Source organism: Drosophila erecta, unplaced genomic scaffold (assembly GCF_003286155.1).
Source record: "Drosophila erecta strain 14021-0224.00,06,07 unplaced genomic scaffold, DereRS2 tig00000305-arrow-arrow-pilon, whole genome shotgun sequence".
NCBI lineage: Eukaryota > Metazoa > Arthropoda > Insecta > Diptera > Drosophilidae > Drosophila > Drosophila erecta.
This window is the reverse complement of record NW_020825220.1, coordinates 487,312-510,239: the sequence shown is the minus strand read 5'-3', so window position 1 is coordinate 510,239 and position 22,928 is coordinate 487,312. Positions and strand designations below refer to the sequence as shown.

General features: G+C 41.7%; 1 protein-coding gene across 2 annotated transcripts in view; it reads right to left on the bottom strand.

Moving 5' to 3' along the window:
- Nucleotides 1-22,928, bottom strand: part of LOC6541859 (dnaJ homolog subfamily C member 16) — a 171,576-nt gene that overhangs the window by 91,483 nt on the left and 57,165 nt on the right. Inside the window, exons 4-5 of one of the 2 annotated variants that reach the window (XM_015159195.2) lie at nt 22,743-22,889; nt 1,885-2,065 (exon numbers count right to left, since the gene is read on the bottom strand). In XM_015159195.2, coding sequence (XP_015014681.1) covers nt 1,885-2,065; nt 22,743-22,889 — 328 coding nt within the window. The remainder of the gene's footprint in view (nt 1-1,884; nt 2,066-22,742; nt 22,890-22,928) is intronic. The other variant, XM_026983517.1, reaches the window with a different exon arrangement.

Here is a 22,928-nt window from a genome sequence, read left to right as displayed (position 1 = left end):
TTGATGCTACTGAGGAATGCGTCCCATTCGCGTTGGTCGGAGCGAATGTAAGCTCTTAAAGCCGCATTAATAGAACGGTTAACTCTCTCAGCTCCGTTGTATTGTGGAGCATATGCACCGGTAAACATATGACGAACGCCATATTTCGAAAGAAAGTCAGAGAGATCACGGTTCTTAAATTGAGTTCAGTTGTCACTCACGACTGTTTCGGGTACACCAAAGCATACAAATATTTCATCCCGCAATATATCCATAATTATTTTGATTTTAAAATTTTTCACAGCTTTAAAAAAGTAAATTTGGAAAAGTGATCCAGAATAATCAATCTACTAATGTTGCCAGATTTAGATCGAGGAAATGGAAAAAAAAAGATAAAGTCTTTGGAAAATTTTATCGCTTTGCACTTGGGCTCTCATTCGTTGATTTAAAGAACGATTGGGATATCTGGTGGTCTGACACGTTTTGCAATTTCGAATATAATCACGAACGTTGATAACCATGTTTGTCCACTAGAAACGCCTTCTTATACGCTCTAAACATTAAGCCCCCCACAATGAGCAGATGTGGGTTTACATGAGCCGAAATTATTACACTTCGACGTAACGACTCAGGTACAAGCAATTTCCAGCAATCGTCTGGTAAAACGTCATTACAATTGGGGAATGTTCTGCGATTGTAAGTAAACTCATCCATGACTTTAAAATCAGGTAGTTTTAAAGAAATTTTCTCTGAGAGCAGAGTACTCTTCTGACTGAAATGCTCTGGAAGATAGATCAATTTCGGGGCGGATTTCAAAATCTGTTCCAGCAATATCATCGATATCCTCGAACGATCGAGACAGAGCGTTCGCAATCGCATTTTCGATTCCCTTGCGATGTTCGAATGAGTAACCCTAAGGTTTCATAGCAAATTTTGCCAATCCACCGGTTAGATCTGATTGGTTCATTAGCCATCGAAGACTTGAGTGGTCGGTGACTGCTTTAAAACTATGACCGGTATCTGAATTCTTTTTCATTCTTTTTAATTAGCAGAACCACTGCCATGTATTCGAGTTCTGTAACTGTATAGTTCAGTTGGGCTCTATTCAGCTTCTTAGAAATGACGTTCACAACCGGAATTATCCGGTTGCAAGTGTGTTGAATTAAACGAACGCAGTATGGAGGTGCGAATGGCAGGTAGTCGGTACCCGACGACACGCTCGGATCAGCTTCGGACAACCAACAAATATTCAAACATATGGAAGCTGTAAGCAAAACAAAGGGGTAGTCCTCGGCAGGAAAAAAGTGGGATAGGAGTCTAGCATCCGATACCGCCATCGAATTCAGAGATAAAGACAAACAAGGCTCAGGTCAGATCTAGGAATCTAGCGGCACGGGATATACGATATCTGGATAAATTGTGAAAGTGTGCCTGGTTTTTAATCCATAAATAATGCAAGAAATCTTTTTAAGTTCATTGACTATGTCGCAATATCTTACAAATCTTTATTGAGCGGTTTGTTGCACTGAGTTTTTAATAAAAGAGTCACTGGGCTTGGCGATGTAGAGGTGAAAGCTACGATATAGGCATTTTGGCCACCATATATCAAAACGATGTATAACAATAGGTCCCTTCTCTACTATGTAAATTTAATTTTTCTTTTGGCTCCTCGACGATGCTCACACTATAAAACTTGAGCTTAGGATTCTAGATGTGGCCTTTATTTAGAGGTCGTACAGCGTCAATAGACCAATATTTTTATTAATTTAAGATAATATTAAAATCAAATGTCCACGGACATTTAAATCATTATAAAATAATTTAACAAATACCTAGCAAGATATAAATAGTTTTTCCGTAATATTAATTAAAATGTCACTTGAAATATTTAGTTATGTATCTTACCCAAATGCAACTCGGTCGTAAAATTCAAAAGCGGTTAGTAGGTATCGTAGCCTACTTAAGCTTCGAGGTTCAAAAATTAAAGCTCTTGCTCTATTGTCCATCCATCCTCCCAGAAAATCATTTAAATTGTCATGTCCGATGCGTTTAAAAATTTTAAATGGTATTTTTTTGCGTATAAAATCTGTAATAAAAAATTAAACCGACAACTGTGGTCATTCAGAAATTATAAGTAGAATTTACGAAACATAAAATCAGAAAACCTTGGATCAACAATTGAAACTTAATATTAGACTTAATAATAAATATTATTTTCTAAAATAAAAGTAAAGTATCTATGTTTGCATAATATTTATACCCGTTATAAATAGAAGGAAGACAGAAATAGAATTTAGAAGGAAGGGTTTCCGCCCATTTAAAGTATATAAGTTAACTAAAGCTAACCTCGCTCCCACGGGCGCATGAAATACGACAACATCGGCATACTGCAACGTAAGCATTATGCCGGATGTCGATACGTAGCCGGTAGACACTGCTTATTGCGTGGCCGCTACGAATATGAGATCGCAACAATATGTTTCGTTTTCATGCTAGCTCCTAAGTTTGAATTCTTGTATCTTATATTCAGTTCTGATTTTGCCTCCGAAGCTACAGCTCTGCTTGGCTCGGTATAATAAAGCTTGACAGTGCGTTAGTCATTACCCACTAACTTAAAAATCTCTAAAAATCTAAAATCTAACTAAAAGTGAATAAAACTCAGCCAAGTCAACAGGGCTGTAGTGACAAACATCAAGTGCCAACAACAAAAACAAGTGCTTGTGACCACTGTTGCTTACAACAGAACAATCTGACAAGTGGCTGCTGCTGACCTACGTCAACACAGGCAGCACAGCGGAAACGTCATTGAACTCGCCTCTTGAGTGCAGTTGGCTGAGGTGCGCTATAGCGCAAATTTAATTTCACGTAACACCGAAGCCGCTGGATCTCTTCGGGCAGCGACTTATCGCCAGATTAGCGCGCAAGCTATCTGGACAGCGGGGAGGCAGAGACAAGCAGTGTACAACAACAGACACCGACTTCAGTTCGGGACGCAACACAACACCAAAAAATGTAAGTGGGAACCTTTCTTTAAACTGCTCTTAAGCCTGCGAAATAAAAATAAGCATATAAGCACAGTTTTTGCACATGCGCCCACAAATATTTTTTTCCGTCTGCCTTTGTTTCGTTTGTTTTGTTTGGTCGTTCAACGTAATACGATCCGTGGAATTTTGCAACTTTATTGCCCCCATCCTCAAGCGTTGTGTTCGAGTTTTCGTTGGTTATATTAGAGGCATATGACTTCACCCTTCCTCTTCTATAGAACCACTCGCCGACAGTGTAGTGATTCTGACTCTGATTGCGACAATCATCGCATTCGCTTTCCAGTGCCAAGACGCACACCCTCACCCCCACCTCGTCCTACAGACAGCGTCATGGACCCAGACCAGTTGAAACTCATAATACAGGCAGCCGTCACCGCCGCCTTAGCTGAGCAAGCCGCTGCAAATAAGGCCTTGCTTGACAAAGTCAACTCAATGTCTCAGCAGCTGGCGGCAGCCACCAGAGGTGCAAGCTTATGCACCCATAGAGATAAGAAATGATATCCGCTGCGACGAGCCATTGGATGCCGTCAAATGCTTGCCCGAGTTTGCAGGCGCACATGAATCGTATGTTTCATGGAGACAGGCGGCTCTCGCAGCCTATCGTATTTTTAAGCCGTGCGACGGCAGTTCACGCCATTATCAGGCGGTTATAATTATAAGAAACAAAATCAGGGGGACCGCGGACGTTGTTCTAGCCTCTTTCGGCACAGACGCGATTATAGGTCGCCTCGACTTCACGTACAGCGACAAACTTCCACTTCACGTAATCGAGCAGGAGTTGGGCACGCTGAGACAAGGCAGCATGTCTCTACTGCAATATTACGATGAAGTCGGCAAAAAACTTACATTGTTGACTAATAAAGTCAACATGTCATACGATCCGGTCCTAGCAAAGGGCCTCTGTGAAAAGTTCCGCGAAGATGCACTACGTGTGCTTGTTTCGGGACTCACAGATGTGCTGTTTTCAGCAAAGCCAAGGGACTTGCCGTCAGCTCTGGCACTCGTGCAAGAGGTGGAATCGAACCATGAAAGATATGCGTTCGCTGCCAACTTCGCGAGGAGCATTGAAGAAAGAGAACACAAGGCAAGTGCCCAGCAGCGGGTCAAAACACCCCAACAAGCAGAAGCGCAGGCAAGCGGGTCAAAGAACCCACATTTTAGTAGGCAGAACAAGCCGCAAGGCCAATCCGGCCAGCGAAATGCCGAGCAGCAAACTCGCGCCAGTGCTCCAGAGCCAATGGAGGTGGACCCTTCGCTGTCAAAATTTAGACAGCCCACCCAGGCCTCCGCTGGCGTCAGCAAGCGGTCGGCCATGTCCGATCGCTCTAACGGAAAGGGCAAGCAACAAAGGGTGAATCATGTAACCCAAGATGCAGGACAGGGGCAGAACTCGTACGCCGAAGCCGCCAACGGCGCTGTGGCGCAGATCGAGGACGATGCCGAAAGCGATTCTGACGCCCTCAATTTTTTAGGGGAAAATCCCTGCTACCCGTCATTAGACGAAGAGTAGCAGGGCAGGATATGAGCTTCCTCATCGATACCGGCACGTCCAAGAATTACATCAGACCACACAAGGGGTTGCGTGGCGTCCGTCCGGTTAACTCGCAATTCACTTTGCATTCCATCCATGCCTCTACCACCGGCACACAAAAATGCTTTGTTGCGTTGTTCAACGTAAAAGCAACATTCTTTGTTCTACCAGACTTGTCAACCTTCGATGGGATAATCGGTCTCGACTTGTTAGCTCAGGCTGGGGCGTCACTCTGTTTGGCCTCCGGTCAGCTCAAGTAGGGTACGGAAGTTAAGAAAATCTCCTTCCACAAATGCACTGATGTCAACTTCACCGATGTGGATTGCTCAGATGCGCGGCTTCAGTGCGGGAGACTTTTCGAAAATTATTAAAGGCCAGGAAAAAGGCCTTTGCAGACCCAAAGGAGGCCCTGCCATACAATATGGTCGCCATATGGTCGGTGGTCGCCACCATCAGAACGGTAAGCGAAGAGCCCATCTATGCCAAGCTATACCCATATCCCATGGGCGTAGCCGACTTCGTTAATAAGGAGATCCAAGATCTTTTAAGAAACGACATAATTCAGAAATCGGCATCTATAAATAAAAAGGGCACCGATGATGCGGGCAACCGCAAGAAGCGCTTGGTGATAGACTTTCGCAAGCTTAACGAGCACACCATTCCCGACAAATACCCCATGCCAAATATATCAATGATACTAGGCAATTTGGGTAAAGCCCGCTATTTTTCGACACTGGATCTCAAATCAGGATATCATCAGGTCGTACTAGCGGAGCACGATCGCGAGAAAACTTCTTTCTCGGTAAACGGGGGAAAGTATGAGTTTAAGAGATTGCCGTTCGGCCTCAGGAACGCCGCCGGCATCTTCCAGCGAACGATCGATGACATCCTACGGGAACAAATAGGCAAATTTTGCTATGTTTATGTTGATGATGTGATCATCTTCTCGCAAGACGAGGAGGCTCACATCAAACATGTAGTGTGGGTGTTAAAGAGCTTACAAGAAGCGAACATGAGAGTATCAATCGAGAAATCGCGTTGTTTTAAGAAAAGCGTGAGCTTTCTTGGGTTCATAGTCACCAGTAACGGTGCAACAACGGACCCAGAGAAGGTCAAGGCCATAAAATAATTTCTAGAGCCTAAGACGGTATTCGAAGTCAGATCGTTTCTGGGCCTCGCGAGCTACTATAGGTGTTTCATCAGAGACTTCGCTGCTATAGCAAGACCCATCTCAAACTTATTAAAGGGCGAGAATGGACAGTTAGTAGGCATAGATCAAGAAACATTCAGGTGCATTTCTCTAAGTCCCAGCGAGAGGCGTTCCAAAAGCTGCGCAATATATTGGCATCAAAAGACGTCATGCTCAGCCCGGACTATAAGAAGACATTTGATCTAACGACAGATGCTTCAGCCCATGGTATAGGTGCGGTGTTGTCTCAAGAGGGCCGCCCTATAACAATGATGTCAAGAACTCTTAAAGACAGTGAAGCCAACTACGCGACTAACGAGCGCGAGTTATTGGCCATCGTTTGGGCCCTGGCTAAACTGCGGCATTACTTGTATGGAGTGAAAGATATAAATATCTTCACTGACCATCAGCCGTTAACATTTTCTGTGTAGGAATCAAACCCGAACGCAAAAATTAAGAGATGGAAGGCCCGTATAGACGAGTTCAATGCTCGTCTATTTTACAAGCCCGGTAAAGAGAACCTGGTAGCGGACGCCTTGTCCAGACAACAGCTTTATGTGCTGGAACAAGAGAACAAGAGCCCGAATCTTGCACAGCAACGATTCACAGTGAGGTGTCTCTCACCCACACAATCGAGTCAACGGACAAGCCATTGAACGCGATAATACTGAACCCGATAATTCCAGAACCAGATAATACTGGAAGAAGCACGTTCCCCGTCTAAAACTACCTTTATTCTATTCGGGAATAAAAGACGCCACACGGTTAACTTCGTCGACAGGGGATCTTTATTAGACGAACTGGTCGACATAATCGTCCCAAGGGCCGTAAACGCCTTCCAAGATGATACAAGATGAGATAGTCCGGAGGTTCCCAGCCACAAAGTTCTGGCATTGCAGGAACCGTGTCGTGGACGTACTCAGAATCGAAGAAAGAAGGGAAATCTTAATTGCTGAACATAATAGGGCGCACAGAGCAGCGCAAGAAAATCTAAAGCAGATATTGTCGGAATACTATTTCCCGTAAATGGCCAAGCTGGTCAACGAGATCGCGCAGAATTGCAGGACTTGTGCGAGGGCAAAGTATGACAGGCACCCGAAAAAACAAGAACTCGGTGAAACACCAATACCGTCACACACCGGGGAAATGTTGCACATCGACATTTTCTCTACCGACAAAAAGTTTTTCCTCACTTGCGTCGACAAGTTTTCTAAATTTGCCGTCGTGCAACCCATCGCCTCGAGAACTATTGAGGACCTGAAGCCAGCGCTGCTTCAGCTCATGAACTTTTTCCCAAGGGCAAAGACCATTTATTGCGACAACGAACCTTCCTTGAGGTCGCACACGATCGTGTCCATGCTGTGTAACAACTTTGGTGTAAGCGTTACAAACGCACCACCACTACACAGCACCTCCAACGGGCAGGTGAAGCGTTTCCATAGCACATTACTGGAGCTAGCCAGATGCATAAGGATAGACAAGGGCATGAGTGATACGGTCGAGATAGTAATGTTGGCCACTACTGGCCACTACTTCTAACACACCCTGATGAGCCACAGGTAGAGATCCACAGTAGGATCCAGAAAGCTCAAACCGCGCTAAGGGCCAGAGAAAACGCCTGGCTCACGCCGTTGTGCGAAGAAAGAACTGTAGAAGCGGACATGGGGACCACGGTCCTTATTGAGGGGAGGGCGGTCCACAAGGACAATTTAAAATGACGCGCCCAGTAGCGAGGTCAGTGTACCGCTTAATTTTAAATTCTTTTAGCCACTTGGCGTAATTTTTAATAGATCTAAGAGTAGCGCCATCCGCGCACATCATATTCTTAAGCATTTTTATTATTATTGGTGTTGGGTTCCCCTTGTCTACAGAACAGAAAAATCAAGCAACCTTATCCTTCTCGTATCCCTATCATTGGCATCGGCTCACATCACCGATTATTCGCGCGCCAAATACATTCCCATAGTCGATGGCCAGATCTTGGTGTGGGAGAATTCCGCCTACGTGAGGCACTCCGCGAATCTTTCGGAGTACGCACGTGTGGTAGAGGAGACGGTCAGTCTGCTTGATCACTTCCCGCAGTCACACATGAGAAATTTGCTGAATGTAGATTCAGCACACCTCCGGGACTTGCTGGATGCGCTGGGCGCGCACCATCGAGTGGCCAGAAGTTTGGACTTCCTGGGCTCCATACTAAAGGTTGTAGCCAGCACACCTGATGCCAGCGATTTGCAAAACAGTAGGGTCGTAGAGGCGCGATTGATCGACGCGAACAATAGGCAAATAGAAATTAATACAAAAACCCAGAGTCAAATTAATAAACTAACTGCCACCGTCAACTTAATCCTCAAGGCAGCAAAAGCGTCACAAATTGACACCGGTCATTTGTATGAAACGTTGCTCGCGAGAAATAGAATGATCATGATGGAGCTTCAGAATTTAATGTTGGCCGTGACACTTGCAAAAATGAACATTGTTAGCCCAAATATTCTTGATCACGCAGATTTGAGTTCAGTTTGGCTAGAGGAGCCCACCAACACCCCCATAGGGGACCTCATGTCCGTATCGTCCGTAAAAGTTCTGCAGTCCAATAACGCATTACACTTTATCATTAAATTTCCGGTAATTAAGTTCGCTTGTAAGAAAATCACTATTTTCCCCGTCAGTCACGAAGGAGCCATGCTACGTTTAGATGATGGCGTTATCGCAGAGTGCGACAACGAGATCTACACCGTCAAAACTTGCACCGCATCAACCAGCGCCACCTTCTGTCAGCTATCATCAGGCAGCTCATGCGCGAAAGAACTTCATGCAGGCGGCGCGGCGCACTGCGAAATGCAACCCAGCAGCCTGGATCCCATCACCTATGTAAATGAGGGGATCGTCATCATCAACGACAGGGCCGCCAAGGTACAAGTTCACAACAGCTCTGAAATCTGGGTGGATGGTACGCACCTTGTTACCTTCACCCGACGTGCCGTCATTAACGGAACCCTGTACGTCAACCAGAACCGGGTCCAGAACAGAGTACCGGGGGTAGCAAAATTCCCTCTGCTGAACATCACCTCCCGCCAAAGCGTGCTCAGTCTCCCGTACCTTCATCGCCTAAATGAAGGTAACTTAGAGACAATCCGGAGGTTCAGAGAAGAATCCAACGCCGAACGACCCCAGGAAGGCCAAGAGGTCCGCAAGACAACTGAACGTGGCGATTGCTGAGTTAAGGTCGGCCGAGGGCGGCCTCCGTCTTGAAGGGGGGTAGTTAACTAAAGCTAACGTCGCTCCCACGGGCGCATGAAATACGACGACATCGGCATACTGCAACGTAAACATTAGGCCGGATGTCGTTACGTAGCCGGCTGACACTGCTTATTGCGTGGCCGCTACGAATATGAGATCGCAACAATATGTTTCGTTTTCATGCTAGCTCCTAAGTTTGAATTCTTGTATTTTATACGACGCTACAGCTCCGCTTGGCTCGGGATAATAAAGCATTAAAAGTAAACTCCTTATCTTCTTATTGTCACGGCTCCGCCTGACGTTCGATTAGTAAAAGCCGCGCGCGTTAACCGCCGGCAAACCTTTTTCATAATTTATATATACTTTATATGGTCGGAAAGGCTTCCTTCTGCCTGTTACATACTTTTCAACGAATCAAGTATACCGTTTTGCTCTACGACCAACAGGTCGTAGAAATAATAAAGGCACCATATACTATGGTACATAATTTAAAAAGGAAAACTTGTAGCTAAAAATATAATACAATTATATAGTGAAATAAGCGCCATCGCTTGCTCCGGATGTGGATTGCTTACATCGTGTGCACACTCTGCGTATTCTTATTTCTTCGAATATGTGAATATGTCACTCCCTCCCCATAGGGTTGCCTATGCGCTTGTGCTGGCATTACAGGGTACAATGCAGGCAATTGTGTCGGTTCTATTTCTTGTTGGGGTTCTTGTTGGAGTTCTTGATTATTTTTTGCTTGTTTTCTAAATTTTGTATCTAAAAACGTAGGTGGATTTAGTATATATCTGGTCGTCAGGATATGGGGTGTTGTCCATAGGTTCTTCCATAGTTAATCAATTTTGTAAGGCTGCGCGCATAAACGAGATTACTTGTCTGCTTTGTCTGACGATCTCGCCTCGAACATGGTTCATCTCCTATTTCTCTTGTAGCATTTCTTTTTGTCGTATCGCTACTTCACTCTAACCAAGCAGCACAAGTGACCACGTTCAGCAACAGCTCTATAGATCTCACTCTAACACATTTATTCCCATTCTCAGATAATTTGTCGCTTTACTCCCATACATTGACAATAACTGAAATAAGCTGAACATCAAAGAGAACATCAAGGAGAAGAGAAAACAGTACAGTCTTGTACACCCGTTACTTTGCCATTAACGCAATAAAAAGCAAATACCGATTATGTGCATGCACAATAATTTCGCCACAAGATATACAATTTTTTGATAAGACAAGAAAAATGGTAAGAGCAATAACTACAATTATTATGGTTACATAAAATGTGGTATTATTTTCAAAAATTATTTTTAAAAATTCATTATGTTCTATTATTTTCATCCTTGTTACATTAATCGGTAAGTACAATGGAGATAAATCGAATTCTGTACTTAACGAATTTATGCTTAAAATAACATTTCCAATCAAAGCTTTACATTGCTTTATTCTTATAATTTTGCTTCCATTTATTTTTATATCGCCAATTAGTTCTGGACAATTTTGTGCGATTGTAGTTTCTTGTAGTTCCATGTAAGTATTGTATTTGGTTCAACGTTTTGAATCATTTCTTTTGAGGGAGTTAGTATGAAATTACAATTGGATTCTTTCTCTTAATAATGTTTTTAATGCATTCATTATTAACTTAATTTTTATCTTGATTATAAATTCTATTCTAATCTTCAAATTATGATTGTTGATCTGAATAGTCTAACCCATAATGGTCAGAATAGGGAATTATTTGAATGGTGTTAATAATTTTATAATTAATGAGGATATGTGAAATTAGTAATAATTCTTTACTTTTGTTGTCATTCCAAGTTGATGTTTTGATTAAAAGTATGTTCTGGTTGTTAATGCTTTCTAATTGAGTAATTTGGTTTGAAAAGCCCAAGACGTTTATATGAAAACGTGAACGTTTATTCGATTTCCGTTAATTTAATTCTTAGTGATGTTCATATGCTACTGGTATTTGAATTACTTGATAATAGGTCAGAATCTGGGTTGGTATTTGGAATTTGTTGATTGCGGCCCGTGGTAAATAATAGGAACAACATCATTATACTGTTTCTTCCAGGAGTAATTTTGAAATCAGCATTTGAGGTCGTCTTTCCGCTTCTTTGCAGAATGCTCTTAGATTTCAACGTAGAATGTACATGTTACTAGCGAGTAAAGATATTGATACTATTTCCAAATTAAAACAAGCTACAATGGATCTAGGTCTATATGATGCTAATTCTGAAAATCAGTATATTAATAAATCAGAAGGGCATAAGTGAAAGAATCAGGGGTATATGAATCAAAGCAATAATAAAAAAATACTTTAACCGCAGACATCAAATTTATGGTCCCTGTTACCCTGTAAAAAATCTAAATCCATGCAAACTCCGAATCAAGTTATGTCAAAGCAAAACCAGTACTCGACTCGTCCTATACCTGTTAATCAGAGAGCAAATTACAACAACTTTAGCAGGGATTTAACTCAAGGTAGGCTTTTTCCTTTTACCATCCGAAGAAAGCTAAGCGATGTCACATACTTCCCATATTACTTATTTGTATGCTACATCTTGCCACCATGGTCCAATGCAGTAATATAGAAGTAAACATATCCTTTATATAAATTAACAAGACCGTTTATTTTAAGTAAAGGATCTTAATTTGATTTATTTATTATATCTCGGCAAAGTAACTTTATTTGTTTTTATTAATTGTACTTGACAATTGGAGAACAAAATTAAAACTGTCCTTTAGGGCCAACTCCGTCGGACCACGAAGCCGCCGCTGCCGCTGGAAAGTCGGCTGAATGTTGAGTCAGCGTCTGCAACGGGCGGTCCGGCAGCTTACGCGTGCGAGTCTCTGGTTTCGGCTGCAACTTTGTCACGACGGCATCCGGCGTAACAGCGTTGTCAGCAAACTTAAGCTTGCGCGTGTTAACTCCTCCCCTACTAGTTTGAAACGCGTCTTCGGGTTTCTTCTTTCTCATTCTGCGCTGGTACAATTTCCAGGTGCCCAGGAGGAGTAGGAATAGGGCGATGAGTGCCAAGCCGCCATATGATCGTGAAGATAATCCTGTTCTAAGATCCCCGATATGGCGGAGATTCTTCATGGTAAGGTCATGTAGGAATGGGAGGCTCAGATGTTCTCTAAAAAGGGTGACGTTGACCACGGTTGACGTGGATACAGCAGGTTTCTTCTTCAGGATGCCTCGGTGGTTCACGTAACGGGTGTCATTCAGTGAGACGTAATCGTCGTAAGTCGCGAGGAAGGTTCCCGCGATTATCTGTTTGTGTCCAGTGCTGTCCACTACATTAATGGTCGCGTTGTTTATTACTGCAATGCCCTCTCCGATTACTATCACGGGCGCCAGGTGACCGGGGCGTGTGGCACAGTGTGCGACGGCTCCAGATACCAGTTGCTGCGCGCATGAAGTATTTTGTAGTCTTCTGCAGAAAGTGGTGCTCACAGTAGCAGCGCAGTCACGTACAGCGTAGGTCCTTGTTCCGCAGTCGGCCACCGTATTACCCTCTTCTAGATCTAATATTACGTTATTATGCTGGACAGGAAGAATATCTATTTTTTTACAGCTTAACAGAGGTTTTGGATATTTGATCAGAAAGTACAATAATTCAGAATTTTGAAAAGCTTTTATATGAGAGACCTCTAAAAGGTCGGTTATACTAATATTGGTGAGTTGTTCATTTAATAATTCTTTAATGTCGATGCTGTCTAGTATAAGGGGGCTGATTAAATTTATTTTTGCGAGTGTAACAGTAAGGATTAAGTCCTCAAGGTTAGTAATTATCATTCTATTCTTTGCCAAAATAGTTGTATAAAAATGTTCGACCTCTGCATCTGGTTTCAAAATGTTATTGATGGCCCTTGAAACGTCATTGAGTCTTGTTTGGAATTTAGTGTTGATCTCTATCTGCCTGCTTTCGGATTCTATTAACTGATTTTGTTTGAATTTTATTTGTTCCCAGTCATCAAAATCTGGGGTTCCTGCAATTGCCTTAAGGGCACTGCCTATCATGTTAATGCTACGTGCTTGTCGGTGATGAATGTGCTGTACGTCCGTTTTCAATACCTGTCTCATATGATCTTTGGGTAGTTTGTCTATTAGTTTCCATGTCTCGTCGATGTAAGTTTCGAAAGATGTCAGGTTCGTCGTGTGTCCCAAGTAAGTGTACGAGTCCCAGATTGTTACGTCTCCGTCAACTATAGGTATGTAGTCCGCGTGGGAGTAGTCGTTGAGTCTCAATGTCGCTTCGGTCAAGGTCATGGTTGCTATTATTAAACTGAAAAGATATAACCTAAAAAAATGTAATTAGTTAAAAATGATTTTCCAAACGTTAAAAGCCTATTTAAGATTGTCCTTATGGACCACCCTCCCTTTAATAAGAACCGTCGTACCTAGGTCTGCTTCCACTATGCCTTCTGTGAATAGGGGTGATAGTTTATTTCCTAATCGTTTATTGTTTTTTATCCAAACCCGATCGCCTACCAGATACGACTTATAGACTCTTTTTATATTCATTTGGTCAAGTGTCTTTTGCTGAGCTGACGCGATTTTTTCTTTGATCTGGACTGTACTATCTTTGGAGGCTGCGTGAATTATGTCTATGGGTCTCTCGTTTGTCACCGAATGGATTGACCTGTTGTACTTTATAGTTGCAAGGAGAATGTTTTCGACAGTGTCCTCTACCTGTGTTTCCAACTTATAAGAGCGTGCTATATCCCCAAGAGTGCCGTGGAACCGCTCGACTTGTCCATTAGAGAGACTATGCAAGGGTGGGGCGTTTGAAATCACGATGCCAAAGTTATTGTTGAGCATTGATTTAATGGTTTCTGAGTTCAAGGATCTCTCATTGTCGCAGTAAATTCCCTTTGTTTTGGGGAACATGTTCAAAAGTTGCAAAAGTGGAGCTTTTATATCCACAATTGCACGAGACCGTATGGGTTGTACTACTGCAAACTTGGAAAACTTATCGATGCAGGTTAGAAAATATTTACCGGCAGTGGAGTAAACATCTATGTGCAACATTTCTCCGGCGAACGACGGTATCGGGGTTTTCCCTATTTCCTGTTTTTTTGGGTGCCGATCATGTTTACTCATAGTACAGATTCTACAGTTTGCAGCTATTTCTGAGGTTAAGTGACCCATTTTTGGAAAAAAGTAGTCCCTAAGTATTTGTTTCGCATTTTCTTGCGCTGCTCTGTGCGCGCGATTATGTTCGGCTGACGCAATTTCCCTCTGTTCCGTTGGGTTTACAATATCTGTTACCAAGTTCTTGCAAAATCTAAAGGTGGTGGAAGGGAATGCCGCGACTAATCCGTGTTGGATGAAAGCCAGTATGGGTAGCTCGCAATGAATTGCGTTGACTACGTCAGCGTTTACTGCATCTTTAATGCTTTGCAATAATGTGCTGCGGTCAGAGAAATGTAGTATGTGACGAGTTTTTGTCTTAAACAAAATAAGCGTCTTCTGATGGGGAATTGTTCCTTCTTCCAAAATAATTTGGTTCCGGAAACAGTTCACCGGCTTTTCTGTGGCTTCAATGGTATACGTGAGGGATTCTTCGCTGTGGATGGTGGCGACATCCGAGTCCTCTGAGTCCTCTAGTGCATTGACATTTTGGCGAGACAGGGCGTCTGCTACCAAATTCTCCTTTCCGGGTTTATAAATTATGTTCGCGTTGTGCTCATCAATAAAGGCTTTCCAACGCTTTATTTTTGCATTCGGGTTTTTGTCCGATACCGAAAAGGTTAATGGCTGGTGGTCTGTATAAATGTTAAGATTCTTAACACCATACAAGTAATTTCTGAGGTTCTTAAGTGCCCATACGATGGCGAGAAGCTCACGCTCATTTGTGGCAAAATTTACCTCATTACCCCGCAGTGTTCGCGATATCATCGTTATCGGGCGGCCGTCTTGAGACAGTACCGCTCCCAGTCCGTAGCCAGACGCATCTGTTGTGAGGTCAAAAGGCTTTTTGTAATTTGGGTAGGACAACATTACATCTTCGGAGGCCAGTATGTTTTTTAGCCTATCGAAGGCTTCATATTGCTCTGGTGACAACTCGATTATCACCTTTCTTGAGTAGTTGGCACTTACTTTGCCATTTTCGCCTTTCAAGATATCTGTTAGGGGCCTTGCGATGTTGGCAAAGCCCGCTATGAAGCAGCTATAGTAGCGTGCTAGACCTAAAAATGACCTAAGAGCGAATAGTGTTTTTGGTGGGGGAAAGTCCTTAATAGCCTTAATTTTATCGGGCGAGGACTGAATCCCGCCTCTGCACACTGTAAATCCCAAATATTCCACGCTTTTCTTGAAAAACCTGGATTTTTCTTGAGACACCCGCATGCCTGCGTCCCTAAGGTTTTTCAAGACCCACTCAATGTCTCTGACGTGGTCTTCTTTGGACTTGGAGAAAATTATTACGTCGTCGACGTAAACATAACATATCCTACCAATTTGTTCGCGAAGCACATCATCAATGGCTCGTTGAAAAATACTTGGGGCATTTTTTAGCCCGAAGGGGAGTCTACAAAACTCGTACTTCCCGTTGTTGACAGAGAACGCTGTCTTTTTCCTGTCTCTTTCAACCAATTCGATCTGGTGAAACCCTGACTTGAGGTCCGGCGTAGTAAAATACTGAGCCTCGCCCAAATTTGACAATATAGTCGAAATGGATGGGATAGGGTATTTGTCGTCGGTTGTCTTATGATTTAGTTTCCTAAAATCAATAACCAGGCGCTTTTGTTTGTGACCCGCTTCGTCGATGCTTTTTTTGTCGACGACCCATATCGGGTTATTGTAAGGAGACTTTGACGGTCGTATTATGCCGTTCGCTAGAAGTTGTTTAACTTCTGCATTGACAAAGTCAGACACGCCCTTTGGATACGGATACAGTTTTGAGTAAACTGGTTCGTCATCCGTTGGTATGGTGGCAACCGTATTTATGTTGTACGGTAGGGACTCATTAACGTCCGCAAATGCCTTTACCATTTTTTTTATCATACTATCAAAAGTGAGTCTGATAGCAGGAGGGACATCTGCGTCATTAATTTGGATATGGTTCACCTGTTGACATTTGGTGAACTCGATTTTTTCTATCCCATGGTCATGTTTAATGACGTTGTTTGTCAGATCTATTTGAGCATTGACCTGTTTTAAGAGGTCAAGGCCAATAATGCCATCAAAGTCATTAAGTGACTCTAGCATGAAAAAATAGGACTTTACATCGAAAAGGTGGATGAGGCATTTCTGCTCGATCTTAGTGTGCCCATGAATTGATTTGACTTGAAAAGGGCTGTCAACTGACACCCAATGTGCCAGTTCGGGAAGGGGTTTTATATAATTTTTTGAGGTCCCTGTGTCTATCAGAAGTCTGATAATTCGCCCTGCAACCGTTCGTCTTATGAACGGAAGCAGGGAGCTTCCGCTAAAAAATTACAGCTTTCGGCTCCGGACAAATCGTCCTCAACCTGTGTCGTTTCATGCTGTGACCGTGACTCGTAGTCACCGCTACTATCTTCTTGGGGTAGATGATTCAGGTTTTGTTGGGTCCTCATGGACTGATCGACGTAAATGTGATTGTTCCTGTAGCCCTGTGCGGGCTGCCTATAGCGCGAGGAGGGATCCACCTCCATTGGCTCGGGGACTCGCCCCTGGAACTTTTGGTTGTTAAAGCGCTGTTTTGTGCTATTTGGGTTTTGCTGGTCATTTCTATCTTTTTGGTTCTTTTGGAAGTAGGGATTCCTGTTTTGAGGATTTTCTTCCTTTTCCTGTTGGGCGTTCTGACGCCAGTTCTGAGACTTTTGCGAATTTTGTTTTTGGGGTTTTTCCTCAAGGTGTTTTGCAAAATTTGCTGCGAAAATGCCTCTTTCGTTGCTTGATTCGGCCTCTTGAGCTAGAGCTAAGGCTGAGGGTTGCGCCGGGAAGACCGCCCACTTCAAAGATTTTTTTAATCCTGAGACGAAAACGTGAAGGGCGTCGTTTCTAAATTTTTCGTTTAATATAGCTGCTGCGACGGGGTCGTGCGTCATTAGTGTTTTATTTGTCAATAGTGTGAGTTTTTTTTCGACTTCGTCGAAATATTGTATTAGTGGCAAGTTGCCCTGCTGAAGCGTGCTTAGTTGCTGTTGGATTACGTGAACCGGTGTCTTGTCCGCGTATGTGAAATCTAACCTAGCAATAATGGCTTTAAAATTCAACACTGTGTTGAATGAGGCCAGCACAGCATCTGCTGGTCCCCTTACTTTGTTTCTGATTATAGCTACTGCCTGGTAGTGTCTTGAGGTGCCGTTGTATGGCTCGAAGACTTTATAGGCTGCGGAAGCGGCTTGCCTCCACGAAACGTAGTTTTCTATCTTTCCGTCAAACTCGGGGATGGATTTTGCTACATCTAAGGGCTCGTCGCAGCGGGTCCCTGACACTATTTCAATTTCTTGGAAAATTTCTATCTGTGGTGCAGAAACTCTAGCCTTACTAAGCTGGTTTGTCAGTGAGGCTATCCTCTCTTCAAATAAGCGGCCTTGTTCCTGAAGGGCTGCCTGCACCTTTGCCTCCATCCGGGCAACCTGTTCAGTATTCATTTTTTTTGATTGCTCTAAAGTCCGCTCTAGGTATGAGGGTATTAGTTCGTCGCCACTACTGTCGTCCGCCCTTTCTTGGTATTGCCCCGGACGCAACATAAAAGATTCAAATCGTTTCGGAATTAATTTTTGTTTAGGCTTATAGAGGTTCTTCAGCACTCTATTGCAACAGGCAGAAATTTACTTAAGTTTGTTTTAATAAACACTGAAATCTCACACTAGACAGCAATGAGTATTTTATTTATTTTATTTTAAATAAAAATGAACATCTCACTTACATTTTTTTGACATGAAATTCTAACTTCGATCAAGAGGTGGGGTGGCCGCTGCGATATGCTGTTTCCCGCCGGCCGCTCGTATTGTTGATTTAATTCGTTCAGCTCTTTTGGCTGGGGGTCTTAATTTTTTGTATTCGTGTATTGTGAGTGCGTATTTTTTGCACTATTTTTGCACTATTTATTTTTTTTTTTTTTTGTTTTTTTGCGGTTTTTTTTTTTCACAAAATTTGTTTTGTTTTTTTTTGTTCACTTTGAATCGTACCGCAACTCTTTGCGTTAGCTCGAAGAGTTATTTCAGTTAGATAATAGAGTAACTGTTCACTTGTTGATTTGGTTATTCACTTTATTGAACCGTACCGGGACTCTTTGCGTTAGCTCGAAGAGTTATTTCGGTTAGATAATAGAGTAACTGGGTTATTTTCCGTTTGGGCGCCAATTAACAAGACCGTTTATTTTAAGTAAAGGATCTTAATTTGATTTATTTATTATATCTCGGCAAAGTAACTTTATTTGTTTTTATTAATTGTACTTGACAATTGGAGAACAAAATTAAAACTGTCCTTTAGGGCCAACTCCGTCGGACCACGAAGCCGCCGCTGCCGCTGGAAAGTCGGCTGAATGTTGAGTCAGCGTCTGCAACGGGCGGTCCGGCAGCTTACGCGTGCGAGTCTCTGGTTTCGGCTGCAACTTTGTCACGACGGCATCCGGCGTAACAGCGTTGTCAGCAAACTTAAGCTTGCGCGTGTTAACTTATATTCTGTGAATTGGATATCAATATCGTGATCTGTTGGTTCTCTACTTTGAGTCTGTTGATAATGTCTATTGCGCTGTCTCTACTAGGCTGAGACAACAAGGCTGTCAATGGTTGAGTGGGAGTGCATAAGCGAGGCGCGCTTTGAACTCTCCCCACGAACTGAGGACTTAAGCGCTACGAGAACATCAAATTACCTTCAATTTTGTCCAAATCAGGTTCTTCAAGTTTGCTCAGACTTTTACCAAATGTTTGTTGTACGCGTTTCGCGTTAGGCATTCCTATGTACGCGCAAAATATAACTTCTTATGTATATGCACGCTTGCGTAACCACGGAACTACATTTAATATTCTGTGCCTTTAATCTTGCGACAACGCACTGAGCAGCAACAGCGATTTAATTAAAGTTAAAGCCTTAAATAGCTTTGTATGATTTGCACTATATATTGTGTTGAGTTAATAAGCTTTATTATTAACTAATTTTTAAATAATAAAAAGGCGATATGTGTTTGCGATTTCGAACGAATAGATTATTTGTATTGTTAGAGCGAGAGTCTGCATCGATGCGCGTAGTTACGAAAATGATTGATGTGAGCGACTTAAATGCAGAGCGAACAGCAGATCGTAGATTGCTAAGCCAGAGAGACAAGCTCAGATAGAGCGCGAGAGAGACAAACTTAGATAAAGAAAGATAATCGCACACTGTAGAAGCCGTAGAGATAAATTGTGCCCCCAATGTTGGCAATGAATATAACCAAATTTTTAGGTACTGCCGGCGGCTGCGAAACCCGAAACTTTTTTTAAACAGTCAAATACATCCTTGTTTCAATAAAAATATTGCAATATGATCCCACATCCCACCTATGCCGAAGGCCTGATAGGGTAGGTACCGTTTTATATAGCTGGAAAGTGCAATTTCAGTAATAACTCGATAACTTCTCGATCCTTACTTGCAATGTCAGAACTTTAATGAACAGGCCACAAGCAAACCAGAAATTTCCGGCTTTGAAGGTTACTGAATGCGTATTTTTTGTGGGAATCTGGCCTCTGAAATGGTCGATGCCATAACAATCATTGTTGATGATAATAGCAGCTGTGAAGTTGACGTACATCTGCAGGAACTACCATAAAGACCACATATAACAATAAAAAAACAAACAACAAAGACAAGACAAGAGAATTTTATAGTCCTGTATAAAATATCACTAAAAACGGAAACTACAGATTTCGTGACCGGTCTGGACGAGGTTTCGAGTCTAGATTTCTAAGCAGTCGAAAGAAAGTTCCAAGATGGGCCAACGTGATCAACACTGTGGAAGTAATAGACCAAAAGGACGAAATCCTAAGCTTGAATCACACCCTCGATTTCATCGACATGATGTTAGTATTCCAGATCAACTTGAAGAGCAACAATGTAATAATGTAAAGAAGATCTGTACAAAGGCGGCAGGACCTCTATCATGCCCTGGAGATGGTCGTATCCAGCATCCCCCATCCACAATAAAATTTGAAGTCCACCTAACACATACATATGAACAGTGTTTGTACCGTGATAAACCGAAAAATTACAACTCAAATAATTGCAATTGTGCATAATCAGCAAAGGAAAATAGTGAATCAATGCAATTTATAAAAGGCAAGCTTATATAAAGCAAAAACAAAACAACAAAACCCAAGACAAGTGCAGTGCATGAGAAATTGCAGAAACCGATAGCTGCACCACAGCTGGAACGTGCCGCAATGAATCATACATATTTTCTTTGTTTTTTTTTTTTTTTTGTATGTGTATAATTTATATTTATCTATAATGTATTTATCTATAATATATTGGCTATTTTTAAAGAAACGAAACGACAATTAATGTGTGTAACGGTTTCAAATGATTATGTTTTTTTTGATGGTTTGAACGAGATTTGGCATCGATGCACATATGCATGAGTTACGAAAGCGAGTGATTATGAGCGACTTATTTGCAGAAGGCTAGGCCAAAAGTGCAAGCTCGCGAGTACAAGAGAGAGTGCACAGAGTGCGGGAGAGGCAAGCTTAGATGCTCTCGCAGCTTCTCTGCATAGATAACTAAAGATTACCGCACAGCTGAGGGTCCGTAAAGATTAAATGTGTCTCCAAAGTTGGGCAACTGCAGGCGGCAGCAAGTCACTTAATGTAATATTCGAATATTTCTTGTCAGCCCCAGCTTACATTATTATCAATGGCCATGCCTCTCGATTAACAAATTTCATGTAGCCCATCTGTGGCCCTTAATAGGAATGTGAATTTCCTTATTATTCCTTATTTACTATAACGCAGTAGGTATTTTAGACATTTTTTGGCACTCATCCAGTTTCCGAAAAAATTGAGTGCACTGATTAGTTTTTATATTGAAAATATTTTTGTACTGTACTTTTACGTGCTCCAAATTCATCCATAACTGCTCGGTACTGAACATGTTTACAAATGCATATGGGAACTGGTATTTCCAGTTACACAGGAATCCTTATAAATGAGTCCTATTAGAGTTTTTATTCTAATTCCGTGATTGGTTGGAATGGCTAAGTGTTCCCTCTTATAATTAAAAGTTCGCTATGTCCCCTATTTTAAGAGTCCATGTCCGACAAATGCACTTTGCCAATTACCGGAGTAGAATTCTTCTTAGGGAACAATTGTGGGTGTTGGTTTTCCCTGCCCATCTGCGTTTTCTCTGTTGCTATCAGCCCGATTCAATGATCGAGTTGCACCCTTCCCTTCTGCCAATTTACATCGATATGCCAAAAACACTTTGTCAAACTGTATTAGAGGGAAAAGCGACATGTGAATCAGAACTAGCCAAAGTAGTTTACACAGTTCCCGAAACACAAGTTAATCAACACAAAAATTAATCAAATTATAATCAAATAAAATATAATAAGCATTAAAATTCAAAATATTGCTCACAGATCAAAAATGCGACCTCGAATGCGAGGTATAGGGGTAATTACTTTTTGTAAATAATTTTTTTGTAATAAAGTAAACGTGTACTTCGATCGCGTACTTCGGACAGGTGATAGCTTTGTGTTCCTACTTTTCCTAAAAAGTGTTCTACTTTTCCTAAAAAGTAAAATATAAACCATTAATGTGGTCCTTGGGTTCTGTTTAACGACAAATACTGCTGCGAATACGTATTATTCGACTTCTTTTATTATTAATATTTCGCTAAACATGTGTGTGTTGTTTTAAGCTTTACTGAGTTTACAACAGTGTGTTCGTTCAATATGCTACGCTTGAGATCTCGATACCGACTGGACTCGTAATTACATTAATCTCTATTCTTTCTATTCTCTCACGTTCTTCGAAGCGACGACAATCGCCGTGTCTCTCGGCCTAGTTGCTCTTTCGGTTTTTTTTCGGATTCCTACATAAATAATCATTATTTTTGAGTTATATTTGTTAACAAAAATAATTATTACTTTAAAGTTTTATTTTCAGTAAGAATCTAATAAATATTTTTGAATATAAACAACAAAACTTATTTAAAAACAAAAGATATATGTTACTCAGCTAGTGGGAGTTAGAACAAGAAAGTTCAGCAATCTTTATGGCATATCGATAAAAATTGGCAAACAAAAATAAATAAAATAAAAATATTTAACAAAATTTCAAAAGTGTAGGCTTTGGCTGTTAGAGTAGGCGTGGCCAACATTTTTTTTTGCATATCGATAAAAATTTGAAAGACAATTAGGGAAATACAAAAATTTCAACACTGTTTTTAAAATTGCGTTGCAGTTTTAGGCGGCTCAGGCGTGACAGTTGACGTGGCAAAATGGGCAAACAAAGTTGCGCTGCGTCTATGTCTCTGCAATGTACATGCTAAGTCTCAACTGGCTAACTATAAATCGAGATCGTTCATATGGAAGAACAGACGTGCATGCAGAAATGTTTTTATACTACAATATTTATTAAATTATCTCGATTTTATCTTTTTACTGCTAGGGTATATAATCGTAGGATTGGCAAATCTAGCTTTCTTTCTTGTTTGTTATTTAATTACTCATACTTATAATATATTAGACGGTAACGGGTGTATATTGTACCTTAGTTAAAATACGTACATCTTTTTGTAGCAAGAAATTATTTAATGTGATTATAGTTAAATAGAACTTACCAACAACTTTTTGCGGGGTAAAGCTTTGATCGCGATATAGGAAATACTGATTGTTTAAAATCAGAACCAATTGTGGCACTTCTCGGGCGCCACATTTTCGAAAAATGGACTCTTCATGCACTGCATTGACTGTTGCGAAGTTAATACCTTAAAAAGTAATGGGCAGTGAGTTGGCACTTTCAAAAT